This window comes from Felis catus, chromosome C1 (assembly GCF_018350175.1).
Source record: "Felis catus isolate Fca126 chromosome C1, F.catus_Fca126_mat1.0, whole genome shotgun sequence".
In the NCBI taxonomy this organism is placed as follows: domain Eukaryota; kingdom Metazoa; phylum Chordata; class Mammalia; order Carnivora; family Felidae; genus Felis; species Felis catus.
In genome coordinates, this window is record NC_058375.1 from 118718618 (window position 1) to 118744936 (window position 26319).

A 26319-nucleotide genomic window follows, 5' to 3' on the forward strand; every position below is an offset into this window, starting at 1 on the left:
CATGATCTTGCACTCTGTGAGTTTGAGCCCCGCATTGGGCTCTGTGCTGACAGCTCAGAGCCTGGAGCCTGCTTTGGATTCTGTGTCTCCTTCTCTCTCTGCCCCTCTGCCTCTCATGCTCCTTCTCTCCCTATCTCTCTAAAAAAATAAATAAACATTAAAAAAAAAAACTTTAAAATACTTTTTTTATTTTGGGGAGAGCGCAAGGGGGGAGGGGCAGAGAGAGGGGGCAGAGGGTCTGAAGCAGGCTTTGTGTTGACAGGCATGACAGCAACGAGTCCCATGTGGGGTTGGAACTCACAAACCATGTCCGACGCGATGCTCAACCGCTCAACCAACTGAGCCACCCGGGTGCCCCGGGAAGTCATCTCCACGATTGAGAGGAACCCTAGTCCAGTGCAAAGGGCAAAGGGCAGAGGCTTTGCGCTCAGTCCTGGGTTTAAACCTTGCCCCCCTGTCCCTTGTTAGCTGTGTTGTTGGAGGTGAGTGCCTAAGCCTCAAGTGTCATCAACCAGTTAAGGAAAGTAAATATCCCTCATATAGGCGGGAAGGATTGGCTACATGACCTATCCCAAGTTCCTAAAAGGTTCTCCAGCTCCTGGCAGGTACTAAATACATTGTTCTTTCACTACCTCTTCCCTCCACTCCTATCATGGAGTTGTTTTCTCAGACGGATTTTGCAAAACCACTAACTGTATCCGTGGCTTGTAAATGGGCTTCTCACCAAGCACTTGAGACCCTTTTCTCAATGCTCAGAGAGGCTGCCTCTCATTTAATGAAGAATAGCTTTGCCGCGGGCCAGAAATTTATTAAATTGCCCAGAACAAATATTGCTCTGCTTTGTTACTGGCAATCTGTATACAGCACAGATTACGTTTTTGTGTATTGTTTTCTTGAAAAATGTTTTCCATCAAAAAAGCAATACATACAGCGGTTTACAGAAGATGTTCAAGCAACATGGAAGTCTAATCAGTAAGAATGGCAAGTCCTTACAGCATCTTCTTTCGGATGCACATTTAGGGTGTTGGGGTTTCAGGGGCCCAGGAAGCAACATTCTTTCTAGCCTGAATCTTGAACCATTTAAGAATTAAAGTTAAGGGGCGCCTGGGTGGCGCAGTCGGTTAAGCGTCCGACTTCAGCCAGGTCACGATCTCGCGGTCCGTGAGTTCGAGCCCCGCGTCGGGCTCTGGGCTGATGGCTCAGAGCCTGGAGCCTGTTTCCGATTCTGTGTCTCCCTCTCTCTCTGCCCCTCCCCCGTTCATGCTCTGTCTCTCTCTGTTCCAAAAATAAATAAACGTTGAAAAAAAATTTTTTTAAAAAGAATCAAGGTTAAGACAGATGAGGCCAGGGGCTCCTGAGTGGCTCAGGCTTAGGTTAAGCGTTGGACTCTTTGATTTCAGCTTGCAGGTTTGTGAGTTTGGGCCCCGCGTCGGGCTCTGTGCTGACAGTGTGGAGCCTGCTTGGGATTCTCCCTTTCTCTCTCTGCTCCTCTCCCCAGCTTGTGCTCTCTCTCTCTCAAAATAAATAAATAAACTTTCTAAAAAAATGTAAGACAGATGAGGCCAAATATCACTTTCATGGGTAATAAAGTCGATCTTGGAGAATGTGGTTTATACTTACAGGCAAGAGGGTTTTCTAGCACCGAACTGCAGAATTACATAGACCACCACCCTATCACTGGTGATACTGGCTCACAAGGGCAGAGATGACCTGCAGTGACAGCCTGGCTACAGCAATCCAGTGACAGGCTCTCTGCAGGTGGGGGACCTGTCAAAGGCAAGGGAGGGAGAGGGGAGGTGCAGAACCTCATGCCAGTCCTTATCCTAAATGTATGAATCACATAGAGCTCCCCCACCTGTGTGTGTGTGTGTGTGTGTGTGTCTGTGTTAGGGGGAGGGCGTTACTGAGCAGGTAGAGAAAGGACAGGAGGGTTATACTCATGGCTGCACTGATGGAGGAAGGAGATATCAAGGTGGGGCTAAGTGTTCCCCTTCCACATACATTATGTCCTGTTCTCTGGTCCTGTGACAGTGCTTCCACAAACATCCCTGCATATATTTCATTGAGTCTTTGGGTGAGTATTTCTGGGGCCAAAGTTCTTAAAAATGAGCTCATGTTCATGTATACTTTAGGCGGATACATACAGGGCATTTAGTGTGGAGCTGAGAGCTGAAAACATTTTTTCCCCTTTTATTTCTGCTGTGATTTACCAACTGTACCTTTATCGATAGCCTCTTTGGGTAGGGAAGGCTGCTAAGGGCTAGAATGTGTTGTTTTAAGAGCGAGCAAGTTAGCAATCTGACCAGAGGTCAGTCACAGAAAATCAGGGTTAGCTATGGAAGTGTATGCAGACCCAGGCTTTTCCATATGAACTGCTGAGTCGCATGTACCTGGCAACAGCACTGTCTTCTGCATCCTCAATGCCCTTCTCTGTCAAATGGGCATAATATCGCTAAAGGGGTGGGGGGGGGAATTCAAGGAGCTGATGTGTACTTAAAGTGCTGGGAGAAAGGGTAAGATAGGAGAGCCAAGAGGAAGGGAGTGGGCACCAGAGCAGAGAAAGAAAAACTTGAATCTAGACGAGCCATTTGAGGGTGCCTTGTACTGAGAGGCTAAAAGCCAGCCTCCAGGCCGTCTGGGCACTCAGACTCAGGGTTGAGCAGGCTACTGGGAAGACCTGCCTGGTGCTTAAATAGCTTCTCAGGGACACCAGGAAGCCTCCAGGCGGTTCTCTTCAGCACAGCCACCAGAATTCCTGGGTGTGCCACGGGGTCCCCCTGGGTCTCACCTGGTCACCCAAACTTCCCCGGGGTGACGGCGCCCATGGGCGTGTAATGTCCTACAAGGAGCGTGCACAACTTTAATAATGAATGAAGAAACACAAAGTGAAAATCAGAAATAAAGTGCCAAGTAGCTGACCCACCCAGTAGATGCAAAGGCATTCACGGAGCACCCGCTGTGCTATACCCACAGAGCACAGGCACAACCTTCTTGTATCCCTAAGGTGGGTCTCCTTAACCCTGAGACTCAACGAGGTAGCAGCAAGGTTGCGGCAGGGCTGCCCCAGAACTTCGAGAACTTCGAGAATGCTCTTTCCGGACTCGGGGGTGCTGCAGCGTGGAAGGCTAAGCCAGCATGCCCTCCCCCGGTCTCCTCCGCCCCCCGGGCTGAGCTTGCGGGAGCCGGCTGCAGCCCCCCCACCGCCTCCTCCCCTGAAGGCCCCCCCCCCGCCTCCTCCGTTGTAACCTCCCCCCCCCCCCACCGCCTCCTCCCCTGCAGCCCCCCCGCCCCCTCCCGCCTCCTCCCCAGCAGGCCAGCGCGCCGGCTCCCTGCCAGTAGCGGCCGGGTGGAGGAGCGCGGGCGGGCGGCGCGGCGTCCTTATCAATGGGCTGGGCGGCTTAGCGCGCTGCCACCTCTTCCGAGGAGAAGCAGTCCCGGGGCTCGCCGCGGCTTAGGTGGCCCTGCCATGGCTCCTCCGGCCGCGGCTGCCGGCCGGGGCGCGGGACCCTGCGGAGGACGCTGAGCCCCCGGGCCGGGGGTGCGCACAGGTGCGCGGCCGTCGAGGCGCCCACGGGGAGAGCGCGGGGCACCATGCGTCCCCGCCCGCTGCTGTTGCCGTTGCTGCTGCTGCTCGCCTGCGCTGCGCACACCGTGAGTACCGTGCCTCTCCGCGGATACCCCGCGTGGCGGGCGTGGAGGGGTCCGCAGATCTTCCTCGATGGAGTGGGAACTCTAACACCCCGTCCCCAGCAAGGATCATCCCTGTCAGCTCCTCTCCCTATAGCCTTCTCTCCCAGGATAAAAACAGCAAGTGAGTCGGGCAAAGGCAGCTGTAAGATAAACCCCCTCGGGCCCCCAAGCCACCCCTTCCTCCAGGCTGCACTTCGACGGAAACTCTGGAGGCGCCCCTGGCAGCGCCTAATGTGTTCTGGGCACCCTCCATCCATAGTTCATTGGAACCTTACAATCGGCTGATATTGTCACCCTCGCTTTAGGGTCTAGGAAACCGAGGCTCTCGGAGGCCAAAAATCTTGCCCCAGGAAAAGGCGATTGGAACCCACATCCGTCTGCCCCAAAGCCTTGACATTTACACACACACACACACACACACACACACACACACACGCATACACGCACACGCACACCGGACTGCAGAAGGGAAAAACCTCAAAAAGCTCTGGCTGGAGCTTCCGGCTCTGTGGTGGGAGCAGTCGCAGCTCCCTCCCTCTCCTGTGGGATTTGGCTCCCTAAAGTCTGCACGTCTGGGGAGTTCTGGGAGTAGCAGTCTCCGCAAACCCGGTCCAGGGAGGAGCTGGAAAAGAAAAGAGAAAGGCAGAGTGGGTGGCTTGTTTTCCTTTCCCACAGAAACTCCTGGGAATCCGGGGTCTCTCCCACTGGGATTTGTGAATGAGAGAGTGGCTGTACTCAGACAGGCTGGATGGAAGGAATAGGGAGGGGGTGCAGATTCCAGAACCACTTCTTCCTCCCAGCATTGCCAACTGGCCCTCAAGGCCTCTGTGCCAAGAAACTCCCCAGGAAAAGTGCTTGGGGACCCAATTCTGAGTCTCCAGTCTGTGTCCTGGGCAAGTCCTTCCTGGTATCCAACGACCTTGCCTTCGGTAGTCCTCTCCTGTTTGACTACAAGAAAAACCTTTGCTTCCAAAGCTGATGGGAGTGTTGATGCTCAGGAGATGCCCCCATCTTTCTGGGAGCTCCGTGACATTCCAGCAGCAGTAAGTTTGGAAGGGTGGAATTTGGGACTTTCGTTCCCATCTCCCGTGTAACCGCGGAGCCTCTTCTCATCAGTGGCAGTGCTGGTACTGGAATATGCTAGAACAACAGTACCCACTCATTAATCTGAATTCCCAGTTTGAGGAAATGCCACCTGGGACACTGGGGACAATTCAAAGCCTCTAGGTATGTTGTTATAAAGAGCCCAGGGATGGGAGAGGCAACAGCTTCCTCCTTGTGACCTTTCCCACCTCCTTCTTAAGTATTTGCAGTAACCCTGAGGTTGTCAGAAGAAATCAACAGGTGTCTGGGCTTCAGGACCGAGGGTTAACTTTTTCATCTCAAAGGGACCCCTAGGGTATGTCAAGAATAAGCAGTGGGGAAATGAGAATCTTTAGTGTGCCTTGGAAGGCTGCTTCCTTATGCTCTGGTCCAATTCCCTTATTGTACAGATGAGCAAACTGAGACCCACAGAGAAAAGAGACCTGCCCCGAATCTGCAAGTTAGTGGTGGAGCTGGGACTAGAACCCAGATCTCTTGATTCTCACTCATCCAGGGCCCTCTCCCTTATGTCGTCTTAAATGTCCTTTTCATACACCCATGTACCGCCTTGTACTATTATAAGATGGTTTCCTGTGTGCAAGTCTTGGTCCTCCGGGTGTTTTCTGGGCTTATCCAGACCTGAGGTCTCATACTTCTTGGCAAGAACTCCTTTAATAAATAAGAATGGAGCTGACCTACTTTGGTTGGAGTATTTCCCAGGCTTTGAAACCCTGCTTACCTTCTGTTTTTTTTGTTACTCTGAGCGGTCAGACATTTGATGTAGACATTTAAGGGCATTCAAACAATTTTTTTATTCATTTGCCCCTCCCCCTTGAGGGAGATCACAGGCCTCTTCTTAATGGGCATTATTAGGCCAAATTGTTGATTGTCACTCCCCACCCCAGTCCCTCGCCTTGCCATACAGGGAGGTGTCAGGGAGATCCCTTGCAAATAGAAACCAGAAAGTGATGATGGTTGAAGGGGCCAGTGTTCTGAGACCTCCATAGGACATGTGGGCCACACTCCCCTTTGCTATCCCAGGCCCCGTGTATCTCATGAGTGCTTTTACCCGGAATGATATTGTCGTTATTTACTAGCGCATCTGTCCTCCTCCTCCCCAATACACACACCCTGAGATTTCTTTCTGTTCACTCTCTGTCCCTAGAGCCACCCCAGTGTAAGGAGGAGGCCAATGAGTCTGTGTTGGTTGAGTGAATGGGTGAATGAATGAAGGAGTGAAAGAATGAAACAGTGATACCCAAAAGGAGTGTCGTAAGCTGTGGCGCTCTCATATTAGCAGCGAGTAAGAAACAATGACACCCTGAGGACAATTGTTGCTTGCAAAATTGTGCATAAGCGTGTCAAGCAAATAAAAAATAGTCATTCAAGGTCCGGTTTTTTAATCCGTGGCATCTGGCAAGCTGCCAACTTGATAACTTTAGTGAGTTAAAATCAAGCGAGGTTTCTTGACACCCCTAATCCCGGATACTAAAGCTGAGTTTTCGGCGAGGGGTGCCAGGAAGGGGGCTATGCCCTCCCTCAGCATGGAGGAAGCGATAAGGTGGGAATAATGGAGACACGATGGAGAGAGGGGAGCCCCCCAATTCTTTGTTGTGGGGGACTGGCCTGTGCCTCGTATGCTGTCTAGCACCATCCCTGGCCTTTACCCACTAGAAGCCAGGAGCATCTCCAAGTTGTGCCAACAGAAAAATCTTTCCAGACACTGCCCAGTGTCCCCTGGGAGGCTGAGAGGGCAGAACTGCCTGCGGTCGAGAACCACGGCCTTGAAGGTTGTCCTGTTTCCGGGGAAACGCGTTAGCGGAACTACCAACAGGTGTTCATCGCGTGTTGGATTCGGGGCAGTGGGTTTGGTGACAGGGAACGGGGGCCGAAGACAGAACAGGTGTACCTGATGAAAACCCACTTCCCGACAAGCCTTGCACCGAGACTGGACTTGATCTTCTCCAGCCTCCCTCCCACTTTCCCTCCTGTCTCCATCCCGTCTCAGTTGATGGCTCAGAAACAGAAGTCGTGGCACACGGCGTTCCTGCATCCACAGGCTGACAAGCTCTGTGGCAAGCCGGGGAGCAGACTTGTAGGAAGGCCTGCAAGGGTCCTGAGGGGTCTGGCTATTGATAACTCCTCAGAGGAGGGTCCCTGGGATTTTTTATGTACCTGAAAAATCACTTTCTCATTTTCTGGGGAAATATTTGTGGATTTCTTTTGAAATCTTTACTATCTCGGGGCGCCTGGCTGGCGCAGTCGGTTAAGCGTCCGACTTCAGCCAGGTCACGATCTCACGGTCCGTGAGTTCGAGCCCCGTGTCGGGCTCTGGGCTGATGGCTCAGAGCCTGGAGCCTGTTTCCGATTCTGTGTCTCCCTCTCTCTCTGCCCCTCACCCATTCATGCTCTGTCTCTCTCTGTCCCAAAAATAAATAAACGTTGAAAAAAAAATTTATAAAAAAGAAAAAAGAAATCTTTACTATCTCTAAAATTAACGTGAATGACGATGGTGATAACGGCTTGCCTTTTTTGAGCACGTACGTCACACCGGATACTCGGCCAAGTCCTAGCCAGCACGATCCAACGTCATTCCCACATCAACAATTGGAGCCTTTGGGGCCCCCGGGTGTCTCGGTCGGTCGATCGTTGGACTCTTGTGTTCAGCTCAGGTCATGATCTCATGGTTCGTGCATCGGCGCCCCACATCTGGCTCTGTGCTGACCCTATGGAGCCTGCTTGGGATTTTCTCTCTCTCCCTGCCCTTCTCCTGTTCATGCTCTTGTGCGTTCTCTCTCTCTCTCTCTCCAAATAAACTTAAAAAAAAAATAACGATCATAACCTTCATTGTGCAGAGGCAGAAACAGAGGCTCAGAAAGAGGTGAAGCCATTTGTCAGGGTTGCCCAGCCAGACATGATGTGAGGACCCAGCCCAGGGATTCCTAACCAGCACAGGCATTTGGTCCCAGAAAGAGGCCTGCACTGGTTTCTGGTGCCCAAGGGGCTGTCATAAAATTCTCTCCCAAGCCTATAAATGACATTAATTTCAGTTTTTATCTAATCGTGTTATAAGACATAAAACAAATATTGAATTACACACAGCATTTTATTGAGGCGGGTAGAGATGAGCTTGGGGTCACAAAATCAATCAAACAGGAGGTACACTTCTCAAACTGGTTAGGGGGGTTCCTTCAAGAGATTGCGTATAAGAAGGGGAGGGGCAGAGAAAGAGAGAGAATCCCAAGCAGGCCCCCCAGTGCCAGCGCGAGCCTGAGGCTGAGCTTAAACCTCGAGATCATGACCTGAGCCGAAACCCAAAGTCAGCCGCTTAACTGAGCCATCCAGGCACCCCTAGGAGGCTCCTTCTCTTAGCTTTGACATCACCTTTCTGCATTCCCATGGAGCCCACCTCCCTCCACCCTGTCCCCCAAATCTCTGGCCTATGACTTCCTTCATGCCATGGGAGGGCTCAGCTCTCTTCCTGGCTCCCCTCGCTGAAAGATCAGACTTCGTAACCAGCGTGAGAGTTCCCCGCCACAGTGGGACCCCAGTGTCCCTGATTTGCTCCTTGCTTCCCTGCCCTTAGCAAGCTGAGGTTCCTCACCGCTGACCTTCCCTGGGGCGTTGGGACAGCCTGCAGCCCGAGGTAAAACCCACAACACTCAGATCCTATCGACTTGCTTACATTATAAACAGAGGGCTGCTGAGCATTCATGTGGACTCCAGAAAATAATAATATCCTGGGGCCCAGCCTCAGCATTCTGTGTCTGACCAATTCCAGAGGGCATTTGGGGAAGGGACACTCCTGCTTGGCCATGTCCTGCAGTCCCAGCCCACCATACTGCCAGGGTTCCCAAGGTTTCCAATCTTCTCCAGAATCCCCACATGTCCAACATCAGTCCCTCCCCTGTGGGCTCTCCATGATGTCCATGGGTCATCTCATGTTCCTGACGTTACCAACCTCTTTCATTTTCAATGGACAGGCTTGCTTCCTATTTCCTGAAAGTCAGAGAATGAACTTACTCTGACCGACATCTTGCCCTCATAGACGTGACTAAATTGTCTGCCGCTCCCCACCCCTGCCCCGTCCCCTTGCCTCCCATCTGTCTCAGTCATCTTGGGCTGCCATAACAAATTACCACAGATTGGGTGGCTCACCCAACAGAAATTTATTTTCTCATGGTTCTGGAGCTGGATGTCCCAGATGAAGGGCTGGTAGGGCTGGGTTCTGGTGAGACCTCTCTTCCTGCTCTGTCCTCATCTGAGTGGGTACAGAGAGACAGAGTGAGATCTCTGGTTTCTCTTCTTGTAAGGACACTAATCCTATCAGATCAGGGTTTCACTGTTATGACCTTAACCTTAATTACCTCCCTATAGGCTCTATCTACAAATATAGCCACAGTGAGGGATGGGGTTTCAACATCTGAATTTGGGGGGGACGCATTCGGTCCATAGCACCATCCGAATGGAAAAGAGGCTCTCCTGCTGCCTGTGTGGCCAGTCCCTGCCCCTGTGCTCCCAATCCTCCCACCCCAATCCATGGGGACCCCAATCCATCCTGAGATTACACAGTGAAGTCACTGTGCCCAGTCTTTACCGTCTTCCTCTTACCCGGCTGTCCCCATCAGCTGGTCAACTTGCCATGGTCTGTCCACCTGGTAAAGAGCCCTCCCTCTGCACTCTGGGCCTTCTAGCCACAGGTCCACTTCTGCCCCCTGATGGCCAGTTACTTGGAAGAAGCATTCATGATGCCTCCCCTTCCACTGATTTCTCAGCCCACTGTAGCCTGCTCGTCCATCCCTGCCCCCCCCCCCCCAACAACTGACATCAGTCTCTTCATTTTGTGTGGCCTTCATTTTGCTGTCTTCACTACACGCTTTTCGGCCCTGGTCCTACCTAGGGTGACCGCATGATTTAGGAGAGCGAAGGAAGGTTGTAAATAATGGTGTTGAGACAGCAGGCATACACCCAAGTGTCCTGGGCAAAGTGGGCATGGGACCCTGGCCTCTCAGAGGCCTCTGGTGTGGGAACCTCCCTCCTCTCCACTCGCCTTTCTGCTCTTCACAGGCTCCTGGTCCCCATCCTGGGCCCCTTGCTGCCACTTTTGGTCCCCTATGATCTGGCCGCTGCCTTCACTGTGTCCTTTAGCTGTCGGCCTCTCTGGACCCTCTTGGACCATGAACTTCAAGAGCAGGAACTGTGTCCCATTCACCTTTGCATCTCCAGTGATGAATCAATTGCTGTCCATAAAGTAGGTGCCCAGTGAATATTCGATGAAATTTTGCATTTTGAACTGGTTGTACGATAATAAGTTTCCTTTTCTTAGTTCTCATTGTATAAACTCAACTAGTATCATATCTCCTTTTACCTGAAAACATTGAAAAAAATTCTTTCCAGTCTCAAGTTGGCAGGCTGTATTGTAAAGTGTGTACGCAAAGTGATGTTGAGTTTCTTCACCTTCTTCAGAATTCTACAGAGTTTTAGTTTATCTCCTCCCACATTTTACCTTTTCAGATTCAAGAGTCCGGAGTTAAACTAACAGAACTCTCGCTTGATGTCTTTCCTCCCTTATTTTGCTTAGTTATTCTCTCTGTCTGCAGACTGGATTTTTCTCTCGCTTTCTGAAGGATAGAATATGGTTGCCCCATAATTTTCAAGATTACATGCTTTAGGAGTGGGAGAGGTTGACCTTGATCCCCCTCCCTATACCAAATATCCAAGAGAGGAAAGTGCATTGTCCCAAACTGGGTTAAATTTCCTCTAATGATCTGATCATTGAGATGGGACCTCACAGCATATCTCAGGATGAAGAGATCTTCCCAGGGAGGAGTTGTTGGCTAATAGGTTGAGCAGACACCTCAAAATATGTCTACCATCCGAGCAAATCCCCTTAAGAAGCGGACAGTGGAAACTCCTCACAATCATCAAGCCACAGGTATGAACTTATATACTGTAGTGAGCCAGCCATGATTAACTACTAAGTGACATTCAAAGAGTGATACTTACATAGAGATATTGCTAGGTACATAGTCTTAGAACGTTTACAATGCAAGTGACTTTCTAAAAAGAAGTTACTGTAGGTTATACCCAACGAAGCCGAAACTGAATCTAAAATTTGAGATACAGGGGAGCCTGGCTGGCTCAGTTGGTAGCACATGTGGCCTTTGACCTCAAGGTCGTTAGTTTAAGCCCCACGTTGGGAGGCTAGTTTTAAAAAATTAAAAATAGGGGCACCTGGGTGGCTTCGTCGGTTAAACATCTGACTTCAGCTCAGGTCATGATCTTGAGGTTCATGAGTTCAAGCCCCATGTCAGGTTCTGTGCTGACAGCTCAGAGCCTGGAGCCTGCTTCCGATTCTGTGTCTCCCTCTCTCTGCCCCTTTCCCGCTCACTCTTTGTCTTTCTCTGTCTCTCAAAAAAAAAATAAACGTTAAAAATTTTTTTAATTTTATTTTTTAAACTTACATCCAAATTAGTTAACATATAGTGCAACAATGATTTCAGAAGTAGATTCCTTACTGCCCCTTACCCATTTAGCCCATCCAGTAACCCCTCCCACAATCCCTCCAGTAACCCTCTATTTGTTCTCTATATTTAAGAATCTTTTATGTTTTGTCCCCGTCCCTGTTTTTATATTATTTTTGCTTCCTTTCCCTTATGTTCATCTGTGCTGTGTCATAAAGTCCTCATATGAATGAAGTCATAGGATATTTGTCTTTCTCAGACTGACTAATTTCACTTAGCATAATATCCTCCAGTTCCATACACGTCGTTGCAAATGGCAAGATTTCATTCTTTTTGATTGCCGACTAATATTCCATTATATACATATATACCACATCGTCTTTATCCATTCATCCATCAATGGACATTTGGACTCTTTCAATACTTCGGCTATTGTTTATAGTGCTTCTATAAACATTGGGGTGCATGTGTCCCTTTGAAACAGCATACCTGTATCCCTTGGATAAATGCCTAGTAGTGCAATTGCTGGGTTGTAGGGTAGTTCTATTTTTAATTTTTTGAGGAACCTCTACACTGTTTTCCAGAGTGGCTGCACCAGCTTGCATTCCCACCAGCAATGCAAAAGAGAGCCTCTTTTTCTGCATCCTCGCCAACATCTGTTGTTGCCTGAGTCGTTAATGTGAGCCATTCTGACAGGTGTAAGGTGGTGTCTCATTGTGGTTTTGATGTGTATTTCCCTGATGATGAGTGACGTTGAGCATTTTTTCATGTGTCGGTTGGCCATCTGGATGTCTTCTTTGGAGAAGTGTCTATTCATGTCTTTTGCCCGTTTATTCACTGGATTGTTTGTTTTTTGGGTGTTGAGTTTGATAAGCTCTTTGTAGATTTTGGATACTAACCCTTTACCTGATATGTCGTTTGCAAATATCTTCTCCCATTCTGTCGGTTGCCTTTTAGTTTTGCTGATTGTTTCCTTCGCTGTGCAGAAGCTTTTTATTTTGATGAGCTCCCAATAGTTCATTTTTGCTTTTGTTTCCCTTGCCTCTGGAGACATGTTGAGTAAGAAGTTGCTGTGGCCAAGATCAAAGATGTTTTTGCCTGCTTCCTCTTCGAGGATTTTGATGGCTTCCTGTAAAAAAAATTTTTTAATTAAAAATAAAATAAAATAAATAAAGTAAAATAAAATATGGGATACAAAAAAGTGGAGTTTACACAGGACAGCAATGGGCAGATCAGTTCCACAGTTCTGAAAAAGAGAGGATTTAGTCCGGAAAGTCTAAGGACTCCTTGAAGTCAGTTCCAAAGAGGTTCATAGACAATATTCCACAGAGCTGCTCTATTCAGAACCTTGGAGTGCAACTATGCTATGTAATTGACAAGGTGAAGGGTTATGGATTTTGTGATCAACAAGAAAAAAGAAAGTTGACTTAAAATTCTAGGATAAGACAAAGGTATACGACACATTTTGCAGTCTAAATATTTAAAAAGCCAAAGTTTTGACATGATTGCGCCAATATTTTTAAAACTCCACATGTAAAGATGGGCTGAACTCAAAGTCTGAAACTGAAGAGGAAAGTAATGTAATGTGTGTTTCTGTTTGGTTAATTAAAATAAAGGGGTGGCTGTGTGGCCCAGTAGATTAAGCCTCCCCTCCCAATCTTGTCTCGGTTTAGGTCAGGTTCTCACTATCCTGGGATTGAGCCCTCTCCTACCCTCCCCTTCACCACAGCATGGAGCCTGCTTGGGATTCTCTCTCTCTCTCTCTCTCTCTCTCTCTCTCTCTCTCTCAAAATAAATAAATACATTTAAAAAATAATAAAAATTTTATTTTATTTATTTATTTTTTTTCAACGTTTATTTATCTTTGGGACAGAGAGAGACAGAGCATGAACGGGGGAGGGGCAGAGAGAGAGGGAGACACAGAATCGGAAACAGGCTCCAGGCTCCGAGCCATCAGCCCAGAGCCCGACGCGGGGCTCGAACTCACGGACCGCGAGATCGTGACCTGGCTGAAGTCGGACGCTTAACCGACTGCGCCACCCAGGCGCCCCAATAAAAATTTTAAAAAGTACAATTTGGTAAATTTTTTTTCTGATAATCTCTTACTGAATTTACGGGGAATACATATTTTTAAAGGTGCTTAGTTCTGAGGTGCTATTTGGTTTTTGAAAAGTGTTTATTTATTTTTGAGAGAGAGCATGAGCAGGGGACGGGCAGAGAGAGAAGGGGACAGAGGATCCGAAGTGGGCTCTGCGCTGACAGCAGTGAGCCTGATGCAGGGCTCAAACCCACAAACCTTGAGATCATGAACTAAGCCCAAGTGGGAGGCTTAATGGACCAAGCCACCCAGGTGCCCCCTGAGGTGCTGGTTTTTTAAAAAAAAATTTTTTTTAACGTTTATTTATTTTTGAGACAGAGAGAGACAGAGCATGAACAGGGGAGCATGAACAGAGAGGGAGACACAGAATCTGAAACAAGCTCCAGGCTCTGAGCTGTCAGCACAGAGCCCGATGCGGGGCTCGAACTCACGGACCGTGAGATCATGACCTGAGCCGAAGTCGGCTGCTCAACCGACTGAGCCACCCAGGCGCCCCCTGAGGTGCTGTTTTTACTACCAAACAGCATCCCATTCTTGGCATCAACTATTTTGGTATTTTCTGCTCAAAACGTTTCACTTATGACACTAAATATATGGGTTTTTTTCCCCTCACATTGACAATCAATTCCCCAACTCTCCAGATACCAGCTGGGTGTTCTAAAATTCAATTCAGTTCTGACTCTAAGCACCTGGAATTAGCACAGACCCTACAGGTTGAGGACAGTCCACAAGATGGCTTCTACTTCAGACGCCAGTCCCAAGTCCAGGCCAAGTGCCCTTCTGACCAACCAGCTGTACTTTGGGGGCTCCCGTGACCTCCTCCTTGGAATCAATCATTTGCTAGAAGGGCTCCCAGGACTCAGGAAAGCACTTTACTTACCATTACTGGTTTATTATAAAAGATACAATGCAGGGACAGCCAAGTGGAAAAAATGCAGAAAGCAAGGAAGGGGACATGTGGAGCTCCCAGCATCTCCATGTATTCACCCACCAGGAAGCTCCAAACCCTGTTATATAGGGTATTTACAGGCTTAAAAAAAAAATGTTTATTTATTCTTGAGAGAGAGAGAGAGAGAGCAAGAGAGAGAAAGAGAGCAAGTAGGGAAGGGGCAGAGAGAGAGGGAGACAGAGGATCCAAAGCAGGCTCCTCATGGTCAGCAGAGAGCCCCACGCAGGGTTCGAACTCACAAACTGTGAGATCATGACCTGAACTGAAGTCAGATGTTTAATCGACTGAGCCACCCAGGCGCCCCTACAGAGGAATCATAGGCATGATTGTTGAAATCACTGGCCATTGGTGATTAACTCAATCTCTACCCTGTCTTTCATCTCCTGTGGCCAGAAGGGCAGCCGGAAGTGCCAGTCTCTAACCACCTGAAGTGGTTATCTCTGCTGAAGTTATCTGCACCACCCCCTGCCCCCCAGCCACCGATCATCTCATCAGCATTTACAAAGTCACTCATCACTTCAGAGATTTGCAGGGTCTTGGAAGCTCTTGTATTAGAAGAGTCAGACCAAATATTATAACAAAAGATGCTTCTCTCACCCTTACTGCTCCAGAAACTACAAGCGTTTTAGGAGCACTCTGCCAGGAACCAAGGATGAACACCAAATGTATATTTCTGTTATATCACAATGTTACATGAGGACATCCAGTTTAAAATGGCAGATTATCCACAAGTGTTTATCTGCTCTTCCCTCGGGAGCATCCTTAAAATGATAGTAAAGGAATCACAAAGGTATAAGCCCACAAAGTCAAAGGGAACAAGATAAGACAACAATGAAGCAGAGATTTCAAGAAATCTTCAGGAATGAAACAATGGTAGCAGTGTGGGAAAAATAACAATCTACGTCCCTGCACCGGGTGGAGGGGGATTGATGACAAACTGTTTGATCGGCCCGCATCGCCCTGGAAAGTCTCCAAGCGTGGAGGAGAAACATAAATCCTGGCTGGGGGGCCCTCTCAGCCTGATTATTATTATTATTTTTTTTATAGCAAAGGCCACAAACTGTTCAGGCCCACAGTGGTTCCAAGGACCTCTTTAGTGCCTCAAGTGTAACTGTGGCATTGATCGCAGCACAGGGAGTATAACCAATGGTATTGTGATGGTGTGGTATGGGGACAGAGAGTGTCTACACTTGTGGCGACCATAGCAATAAGGTATGGGCTTGTGGAATCATTACATTGTACACCTGAAACTAATGTAGTAGTGTATGTCAACCATACTTCAATTACACACACACATATATATATACCTACATATATATATGTAGGTATACACACACACACACACACACACACACACACACAGATACATATGTATGTATGTAGATATGGCATTGAGGAAGACCTCCAGTGTGAAAGCAAACAAACAGGAGAAAGGAACTTAGAGAAAATGTCGTCCATGCAGAGAGGAGGAAAAGGTCACGTGACTACAATTAATATCCTGATATGCAGTTCTTAACAGGGATGCCAGATTCAAGAAGAGGGAGTGTGGGAAAGAGGGTGCTGGAGAAATGGAATCACCAGAGAGTAAGAAAGGCTGCCTGGAAAGTAATTGTATGATGATGACAAAACATTTATTAGGAAACTCAACAGCACATCAGGGCGCCTGGGTGCCTCAGTCGGTTGAGCGGCCAACTCTTGATTTCTGCTCAGGTCATGATCCCAGGGTTGTGAGAGGAAGCCCTGAGTCAGGCTCTGTGCTGAGTGTGGAGCCTGCTTAAGATTCTCTCTCTCTTTCTGTCTCTCTCTGTCCCTCTCCCCCACTCATGCTCTCTTTCTCTCTCTCTCTCAAATTAAAAAAAAAAAAAGCATATGACACAACGGTAGAAGAGTCTAGAAAGGTGAAAAGATTAGAGGGTCCGTCCATGTTGCCCATTATTCAAATAATATGAGTTCTAGGAAGACAGAATAGAGAAGATGAAGGGAGGAAATAATAAAATAAACCACATAACATTTAAAAAATTCCAACATGAAGAACACAAATCTTCAGATAGAAATGGCCCCTGAGTCTCTTGATCAATGAATTAAAAAAGGACCATTTCCTCAAGGAATTTAAAAGCGACTAAAAACAGAAAAATCCGAAATATTTCTACAGAGAAGAGAAAAGTCACATACAAAAGGTTTGGGAGCACAGTTGGGTATCTTATCAACACAGGAAGAGAGAAGGAGAAATGCCTCCAAGATCTGGAGCGAAATTTATTTTCAACCTAGAATTCTCTGCCCAAATTATTCATTTGATAATTAATCAAACTAATAAAAGCTTCTTCACTCCTGCAAAGGTTTCGAAGTTTATCTCCTACTTACACTTTCTTAGGCGGCAACTTCTGCAAAACGAGGAAGTGAGGCAAGGAAAAAGATGTGGAATCTACGAAATCAAAGTCTAGCCAGAAAAGTTGGGGGGAGGGTACCCCAAGCCACAGCCAGGCATCAGGCCCAGGTTGGCACAAGAGGAACGAGGACCGGCAGAGAAGTCTCTGGAGGTAAGACAAGTACAACCATTGATAGATGTCCCACGGAGCTGTTGGAGCACTTAAAAAAATTAGCCATATGTACATAGAACGCTAATCAAATGAAAAAACAAGGTAATAATTGACCTCAGGAAAAACAAAATGTACAAGAAGAGACATAATCATTTTACATGGCTAGACTCAGCAGTGGACGATACTTCAGAGTCAAAAGAAAACGTTATAAATACACACCATTCATTTCACTAAAAATTAAATCAGCAGAAGTATATGTAATATATGGGGGAAAGAAGTTTATGTAAGGAGATTTAAAAACGTCTACATCTTTGTCTTCCATAACAGAGTTTTGGATAATGTCTCAGATTAACAGACCAAGAAATAGTAGTATAAGAACATAATTTTAAAATATGGAGGGGCGCCTGGCTGTCTCCGGTCATGGAGAATGGTCTCAGGGTTATGGGTTTGAGCCCCACGTTGGGTGTAGAGATTACTTAAAAATAAAATCTTGAAAAAATGTGGAGATAAAAAGGAAAATAAACAGCTAAAAAGAGTTGAAAATGATTGCCTCCGGAAAGCAGGTAAAGGTTAGGGAAGGGAACTGCTGTTTTTCATGATAATTTCTTTGGCACCAATACAAGTAAAAGAGGAAAAAAAAAACATGTACAAACACAAACTCAATTTTTTTACAACTGTTTAAGGGTACTTTTTAAGGACTAATAGTTCCGGTTTTGAGGAAAGTTTTAGCAATTCTCTAGTCTTCATTTGCTGTTTCTCCTGTGAATTTTGAGTAAAATTATATTTAATAAGTATACAGAAATATATGGATAAATATACTAATTTTCAGCTACTAATGGCTACTAATTTTCAGCTCCCCCCCCTGCTTTTCTGGGTTAATTTAGATGGTCGGGGGCTTGTGTCCCGTTTATTCTCCCTCTGATGCCTCTACCAGCTGGTTCCTCCATTGAACACACTCTTCTCAGCCACTCCCAGACCCCCGAAGGGCGACTTTTCTTCTCTACTGGTCACCATCGGGGGCCATGGGCTCACTCCTTTCAGCAGAATGCTTTCGCTGTCTTTAGCGGGCATGCCACCACAACCCAAAATTATTTTGGCTTATTAAGTTTTATTGGAAGGATCGAGGGTGAAAGAAATGTGGCATGACCCACTTCACACCCATCAGGGTGACTGTTATGAAAACAAAACACAAATAGGGGCGCCTGGCTGACTCAGTCAGTAGAGCATGCAACTCTTGATCTCAGGGTCCTGCGTTCGAGCCCCACATTGGGGGTAGAGCCTACTTCAAAAAAAAAAAATACAATGGATAAAAAACAAAACAAAACAAGGGTTGATGAGGATACGGAGAAAATGGAACCCCTGTGCTTTGCTAGTGGGAATGCAGAACGGTGCAGCTACTATGGAAACCATTTGGTGGTTCCTAAAAAAGTAAACATAGAATTACCATATGATTCAGCAATTCTGTCTCTGGGAATACACTCAAAAGAATCAAAAGCAGTGATTCAAAGAGATATTTGCACACCCATGTTCATAGCAGCATTATTTATAATAGCTAAGTGGTCGTAGCAACCCAAACACCATCCATCAACAGATGAATGGAAGAACAAAATGTAGTGTCTATACACAACGGAATATCATTCAGCTAAAAGGGAATGAAATTCCAATAGATTCTACAATGTGGATGAGCCTTGAAAACATACTAAGTGAAATAAGCCAGGTACGAAAGAACAAATATGTGATTCTACTTACGTGAAGCACCTACAATAAGCAAATTTGTAGAGTCAGAAAGTAGACTAGAAGTCACCAGAGGCTAGGAAAGGAGGGAAATGGGTACTTATTGTTCAATGGGTATGGAGTTTCTGTTGCAATGCTGAAAAAATTCTGGAAATGGATAGTGATGATGGTTGCACACCATTGTAAAGTACATTATAAATGTACTTAATGCCACTGACTTGTACACTTAAACATGGTTAAAGTAGTAAATTTCATGCTATGTATATATCACTACAATTAAAAAAAAGGGTCAGTTGGTTAAGTGTTCAGGTCTTTTTTTAAAAAAATATATTTAATGGTTATTTACTTTTGAGAGAGAGAGAGAGAGAGAGCAGGGTAAGGGCAGAGAGAAGGGGACAGAGGATCTGAAGCAGGCTCTGTGCTGACAGAGATCTCAACACGGGGCTGGAACTCATGAAGCATGAGATCATCACCCGAGCCGAAGTCGAACTCTTAACCAACTGAGCCACCCAGGTTCCCCCATTAAACATCCAGGTCTTGATCTCAGGGTGATGAGTTCAAGCCCCACGTTGGGCTCTGCAATGGGCATGAAGCTTACCTTAAAAAAAAAAAACCACAAATATATATATATATATATATATATATATATATATATATATATATAAAGTTAAACTGTCTTCTGATTATTATTCTTAAAAAAATTTTGTTTAACTTTATTCATTTTTGAGAGACAGAGACAGACAGAGCATGAGCAGGGGAGGAACAGAGAGAGAGGGAGACATAGAATCTGAAGCAGGCTCCAGGCTCTGAGCGGTCAGCACAGAGCCCGATGCGGGGGGGCTCGAACTCACCAACTGCGAGATCATGACCTGAGCCGAAGTCAAACGCTCAACCGGCTGAGCCACCCAGGTGCCCCGAGATTATTATTCTTTCTATAGTCCAGGGTAAAACTGCCAAGGAAGTTGAACTTTTCTTGGAGAGATGTTCCCAGGATAGGTGTTCTGTGATTTCTAACCTTGCTCCATTGCTCTTAAGAGTCCACTCTGTGGGAGTAGTCCTTTCTTTAACCCCACAGTGCAAATCGCCACCTATTTGGTAGAAACTTCAGCTCCCTAAAGCATGCACCTTGGTGCTGCCTCAGAATCTCTTTCCTACCGTGTGCCATGCATAACAGTCACAAAAAAGCTCAGGGATATTCAGCAATAAGGCTTTATTTCTCTCATGGTGTTCGCAAGTCAACTAGGGTTTGATTGATCCAGGCTGGGCTTAGCTGGCTTGGCTCCAGTCCCTGGGTTGGGTACAGGTCTGCTGCACGACCTGCAAGATACCCCAGGTGGCCGAAATGCAAGAGAGCAAGCACAGCTGTGCAAACATATTTTGAGCCTCTCTTCCTATCAGATCTATCTAATATACCAGTGACCAGTCACATGGCCAGGCCCAAGGAAGGAAGTATACTCCACCCACCTTGAACTCATATGTATAAACTCCTATACGGAATTGGGACTGATAATTCTGACTACGATATGCCTCTTTCCCTGTCCTTGGCAGTAAATCTCCTAAGTCTGTTACGAGTTACTTTGTCAACGTTAACACCGAAAGGATGCTATGAAGTGTGGAAATTCACAAGTGCAGTCCCCCATGGGTCTTGTCCTCTGAATCTGGCAACATAGTCAAGCCTGAAGCATTGCCCTCATCCCCACGATTGAATATGGCTCATCACCGTATCCACGCATGAAAGGGGGAAGCATGTCCCTTTCCTTTTATGGGCGCGAGATTGTGCTTGCACATGTGTCTTTTGCTCTACTCCATTGCTAGAACCTAGTCATGTGGGTGCACTTTAGTTGCAGGGAAGCTGGAAACTCTAGTCTCCAGATGGGCAACCATATGCCCAGTTAAATTGTGATTGCAGCAGAGGAAGAGTAATTATTAAAGAGACAAAGATCAGTCTCTGCCAGAGAGGTTACAACTGGAGGTAGGAATGGGAACAGAGCCACGGAATTAAGTATCTACCTTCCTCTATATATTTACATATTTTTAAAAGTGTATTTATTTTTAGAGAGAGAGGGGGTCGGAGAGAGAGAGAGAGAGAGAGAGAGAGAGAGAATCCTAAGCAGGCTCAGTCCTGTCAGCACAGAGCCCCGATGTGGGGCTTGATCCCACAAACCTTGAGATCATGACCTGAGCCAAAACAAGGAGTTAGATGCTTAACCGACTGAGCCACCCAGGGGCCCCTACAATGTAAACTTTTGCCTCTGAGAGAATTGTAGACGGTAAGAAATAATGCGGAAAGATCCCCGCATGGCCTTTTGTCAGTTTCTCCCATTGATAAAATCTTTCAAAACTATATAGTACAACATTACATTGATGCAGTCAAGATACAGAATATTTTTGTTACCCCAAGAATCTTTCATGGTGCTCTGTTACAGTCACAGCCACTTCCTTCCCACTCCTGTCCCTTCGTTAATTCCTGACCACTAATTTGCTCTCTCTTTCTATAATTTTGTCATGTCAAGAGTTCATACAAATAGAATCATATGGTATGTAACCTTTTGGGATTGGCTTTTTTCACTCAGCATACTTCTCTGAAGATTCATCTCCTTTTTATTTTTTTAAATGTTTATTTATTTATTTGTTTTTGAGAGAGAGAGAGAGAGAGAGCGCACAGGAGAGGGGCAGAGAAAGAGGGAGACAGGAGACAGAATCTCAAGCAGTCTCCTCTGCACTGTCTTCGCAGAGCCAGATGTGGGGCTCAAACTCATGAACAGCGAGATCATGACCCGAGCTGAAATCAAGAGTTGGATGCTTAACTGACTGAGCCACCCAGGCAGCCTTAGTTTATTCCTCTTTATTGCTGAGTGGAATTCCATAGTATGGATGTGCAGTGATCTGCGTAATCATTCACCCATTGAATAAAAACCGCTATAAAGATTCGCGTACTGGTTCTTGCATGAATATAAATTTTCATCTCCCTGAGATAAATTGCTGGATCATGTAAAAGCTTCATGTTTAGCTTATGTAAAACACTGCCAACCTGTTTCCCAGAATGGCTACACCATCTTACATTCCCACCAGCAACCTATGAGTGATCTAGTTTCTCCACGACGTCACCAGCATTTGTGGTTACTAATTTTTTGTATTTTAACCATTCTGATAGAGTATAGTGATAACACATTGTGGTTTCAACTTGTGTTCACTTAATAGCTAATAATTTTGGAAACCATTTCCATGTGCTCATTTGGCATCTGTATATCTTCTGTGAAATGTCTCCTCGTGTCTTTTGCCTATGTTGTAATGATATCGTTTGTTTGTTTACTGTTGAGATTTGAAGGGTCTTTATGCATTCTAGGTATTAGTTCTTTCTTGAATATGTGAATGCAAATATTTTCTCCCAGTCTGTAGTTTGTCTTTTCATCTGCTTAACATGAAGTAAAAGGCTTTAAAAATTTATTTTTATTTTTTTTAAAGTTTATTTATTCATTTTGAGAGAGACAGAGAGAACCCATGCACTTGCAAGCGGGAGGAGGGAAGAGAGAGAGAGAGAGAGAGAGAGAGAGAGAGAGAGAGAGAGAGAATCCCAAGCAGGCTCCGCACTGTCAGCACAGAGCCTCATACGGGGCTCGAACTCACAAACCGTGAGATCATGACCTGAGCCAAAACCAAGGGTCAGACGCTTCACTGACCAAGCGACCCAGGTGCTCCTTTTAAATTTTTATGAAGTCCGCTTTACCCAGTTTTCCTTCTATGGATTGTGCTTTTGTTGTCACATGTAACCCTGGAAGTCTGTTCACGCTTTGTTTTGTTTTTATTTTTTAATTTATTTTTTAGGGGCATTTGGGTGGCTCAGTCGATTAAGCGTCCGACTTCAGCTCGGGTCATGATCTCATGGGTTCGTGAGTTCAAGCCCCACATGGGGCTGTCTGTTATCAGCATGGAGCCCTCTTTGGATCCTCTACCCCCCTCTCTCTGCCCCTCCCCAGCTCGCTCTTTCTCTCTCTCAAAATATATAAATAAACTTTAACAGAAAGTAATTTATTTTTTAAGGATTACTTTACCGTTTTCATTTCACTTTTTCTTTTTTTTTTTTCCAACGTTTTTATTTATTTTTGGGACAGAGACAGACAGAGCATGAACGGGGGAGGGGCAGAGAGAGAGGGAGACACAGAATCGGAAACAGGCTCCAGGCTCCGAGCCATCAGCCCAGAGCCTGACGCGGGGCTCGAACTCACGGACCGCGAGATCGTGACCTGGCTGAAGTCGGACGCTTAACCGACTGCGCCACCCAGGCGCCCCTCACTTTTTATTTTCATAAGTAGGCTCCACGCCCAACGTGCGGCTTGAACTCATGACCTCAGAGTCGCATGCTCCACTGACTGAGCCAGTCAGGCCCTCCAAAGTCTGTGCCTTTTTATTTTCAGTTTAATTTTTCTCTCTGCTGAGCCCTCCCACTGAGCTTTTCTACTTCAGTTATGGTCTCTTTCAGTTCTAACTTTTACATTTGATTGCTTTATATCTTTCATTTCTTTGCTGAAACTTTCCTCTTTTTGCCGAGGTGTATATTTCTACAGTTGTTCCAAGTGTACCTGTAATTGCTCACGGAAGCATTTTTATGATGGCTGCTTTACAACCTTTGTCAAATCATTGCAGGTCCCTGTCACCTCAGGGTTGGCATCTATTTTTTTTAATTATTATTTATTTATTTTTGAGAGAGAAAGAGAAAGAGAGAGAGAGTGCCCAAGCTGGGGAAGGGCAAAGAGAGAGAGGGACACGGAGCATCTGAAGCAGGCTCCAGGCCCCAAGCCATCAGTGAAGAGCCTGACTCAGAGCTCAAACTCATGAACCATGAGATCGTGTTCTGAGCCCAAGTCGGATGCTTAACTGACTGAGCCACTCAGGTGCCCCTAGTATTGGCATCTGTTGATCATTTTTCATTCAGTTTGATGTCAACCTTAATGTGATGAGTCATCTTTGATTGAAAGCGGGACATTTCGGGGGCACCTGGATGGCTCAGTTCGTGGAGCATCGGACTCTCGATTTTTGTCTCAGGCTGTGATCTCATGGTTCGGGGGATCAAGACCCACATCAGGCTCTGTGCTGACAGCGCGGAGCCTGCTTAGGATTCTCTCTCTCCTTCTCTCTCTGCCCCTCCCCTGCTTGTGCTCTCTCTCTCAAAATAAATGAACCTTAAAAGAAAAAGATTAAAAAAAAGAAGAAGAAAGTGGGGCATTTTCTATGCCGTAGGGCTCTGGGTCTTACTTAAACCATCTCTGTGGGCTTTTTCTGATGAGGAAGGGGGTGGATGCTCCCTCATTTCTTCCAGGTGCAAATAGAAGTCCAGCTTCCCCACTCTGACTGATTTGACACTGACAGAGGAGGAAGGGTCCCCCTTACTGATGAGTGAGGGGTGGGACTATCAGCTCCCCACATGGTCTCATAACACTACAGTGGGGGCTCCCGTCACACTGGTGATGGTGAAAGTGCCGAGTGTCTGCCAGGCCTCCTTGTGTTTAGAGAACCTTCCTTTAGCCACTCTTTTAGGGGAGGATGCTGACAACGAGTTCTTTGAGCTTTCCTTCCCTGAGAATGTCTTGACTTCCCTTTCATTCCTGGAGGTATCTTTTGCCGAGTACAGGATTCTGGCAAATCTGGAGTATAGGATTCTCCCTGGTGGGGAGATGAAGGGGACCTCCTTCCTTCTGGGCTGGGGGGAGAGTCCAGTCTCCGCTGGCATCACGGGCTGGGGGGACTGTGTTACCACACAGCAGGGCTGAACACGCCAGCTCCTTGCTTGGCCGTCTGAGACACCGCCCTGGCAGGGAGGCTGGGGCCCTGCGTCACAGGCTGGGGAAGGTGGAAGTCCTGGCTCCCCAGCTGACCACAGGCTTTTCTGTGGTGTTTGGCTGGAGTGGGCAGTTATCGCCTATACATTTTCTGTCTTGCTAGGCTTCCTCTTTCCTGGCCCTTGGCTAGAGCGAGCAGGCTTTTGTTGGGGCTTTTTCCTCTGCATCTGGCTGCATTTCCTTATTGCTGACTTCTTCAGCTCCAGGAATGGGGTATATGGGGTGAAAAGAAACCTGACAGAACTCACCACTTCCTTGGGTCATGAGGTCTTTAGCCACTTTGCCTTCTCTCCACCTTCCAGAATCTTCTAATGCTTCTTTTGTATATAACGTCCAGGGTTTCTTGTACTTCGCGGGAGCAATAGGAAAAACGTACGTGTGCTACATCTTCCAGAAGCCCATCCCTTTGTTTTCCGTTATACTTAAAGCTGTCGCAGAATCCTTCTCTATAAAGCTTTTGCCACGGACGGGGTGGATTCTCAGAAGTAAAGTCAGTCGGCCAAAGGGTCTGGACATTTTTGTGACACTTAACATATGCTTACATATATACACTTAAAAGATTGTACCTGTTCACACTCCCTCCTGCAGCGTCTCACCTTTTAAGAGTAATGTTAGCTTCAAAGTGGCACCGAACAGGCTGTGTGCCTGCTTGAGACCTTTGGTGAACTAATGGCAGCCTGCCAACCCGCAGGTGGATTTTTCCACTCAAGCTCATCTACCGCCTCCGCCGAAAAGCCAGAGGGTGGTGGTGATGATGGGCTTCCGCGAGGACCCGGAGAGAACCCCACAGGGAGACAAGGGCACGAGTATGCGGGGCTGCGTGCCAGTTCTCCTGACAGTGACTATATTCTTAGGGAACGTTTTAACATAAGTGTCTAAATATAAGAGTCATCACAAGCAAGGAGATGAAGTCATGTGTTATAATGATCAGGCATGAGATGGAAACTTAGGGGTGATGAACGGGGAAGGAATGAATTTTAAGTGTATTTATTTTGAGAGAGAGAGAGCGCGCGCACAGGGGAGGGGCAGAGAGAGAGAGAGAGAGAGAGAGAGAGAGAGAGGGAATCCCAAGCAGTCTCTGTGCTGTCAGCACAGAGCCCGATGCAGGGCTCAAACGCGCAACCTGTGAGATCATGACCCGAGCCGAAACTAAGACTCGGACACTCAAGTGACTGAGCCACTCAGGTGCCCCCACATAATATGATTTTAGTGCTGGGCAGACACAGATGGTCCTGCAGCAGCTCTGTTGTGGCTGACTGTGGGCTCCGTGCCAGGGGAGGTGATGTGTGTGTTTCATGGGGATCACGGATCCAGTCACTTATGGTCAGGGAGCAGCTGCAAGACAGCAGCTGCTGACAGCTGATAGGTGCTTTCTGACTGCATTAGTGAAGGGTCCTGAGATGTGGAAGACCCAAATTAACAGAGAGATCGTCAGATTATTTATGTTTGCCTTTGGAATCGTTTGAATACAGTGCTACCTTAGGTGCCCTTCTCTGGCCCAGAGCTTTTGTTTATTTGGGCCATTTTGGAGCATGGCCTTGTCGCCGGGGACTTCTCCCCCTGTTCCATTATGTTGACATTTCCATCCACAAAGCATTTAGTGCAGGGGTGACAAGAGGGTTTAAGACTTGGTCCTTGACCTCTTGGAAGGCCGGTTTCTGAAATTCGGAACCTTGGGTATAGGACCTTGGTCACATGCCCTAACTACTATGGGCCTCAGTTTCCTTTTCTCTGTCTCTTTACGGGGTTATTTTGATGCTTAAGTAAGTTAATGTGTGCGAAAAGACTCTAATATTAAAATTCCATACTCTGTAGGGGCGCCTGGGTGGCTCAGTCGGTTAAGCGTCCGACTCTTCGTTTTGGCTCAGGTCATGATCTCATGGTTCATGAGTTCGAGCCCCACATCGGGCTTTGTGCTGACCACATG

At 46.8% G+C, this 26319-nt stretch overlaps 1 protein-coding gene across 3 annotated transcripts in view; it reads left to right on the forward strand.

Annotated features, from left to right (window-relative positions):
• The first annotated feature begins 3323 nt into the window (after positions 1-3323).
• SCTR (secretin receptor) overlaps positions 3324-26319 on the forward strand; it is an 81516-nt gene continuing 58520 nt past the window's right edge. The window contains exon 1 of one of the 3 annotated variants that reach the window (XR_002744752.2): positions 3324-3651. Coding sequence is in view for 2 of the 3 variants with exons in the window: in XM_023259249.2 (XP_023115017.2) it covers positions 3592-3651 (60 nt within the window). In the remaining variant the exon portion in view is untranslated. The remainder of the gene's footprint in view (positions 3652-26319) is intronic. The other 2 variants (XM_023259249.2, XM_019839111.3) reach the window with 2 other exon arrangements.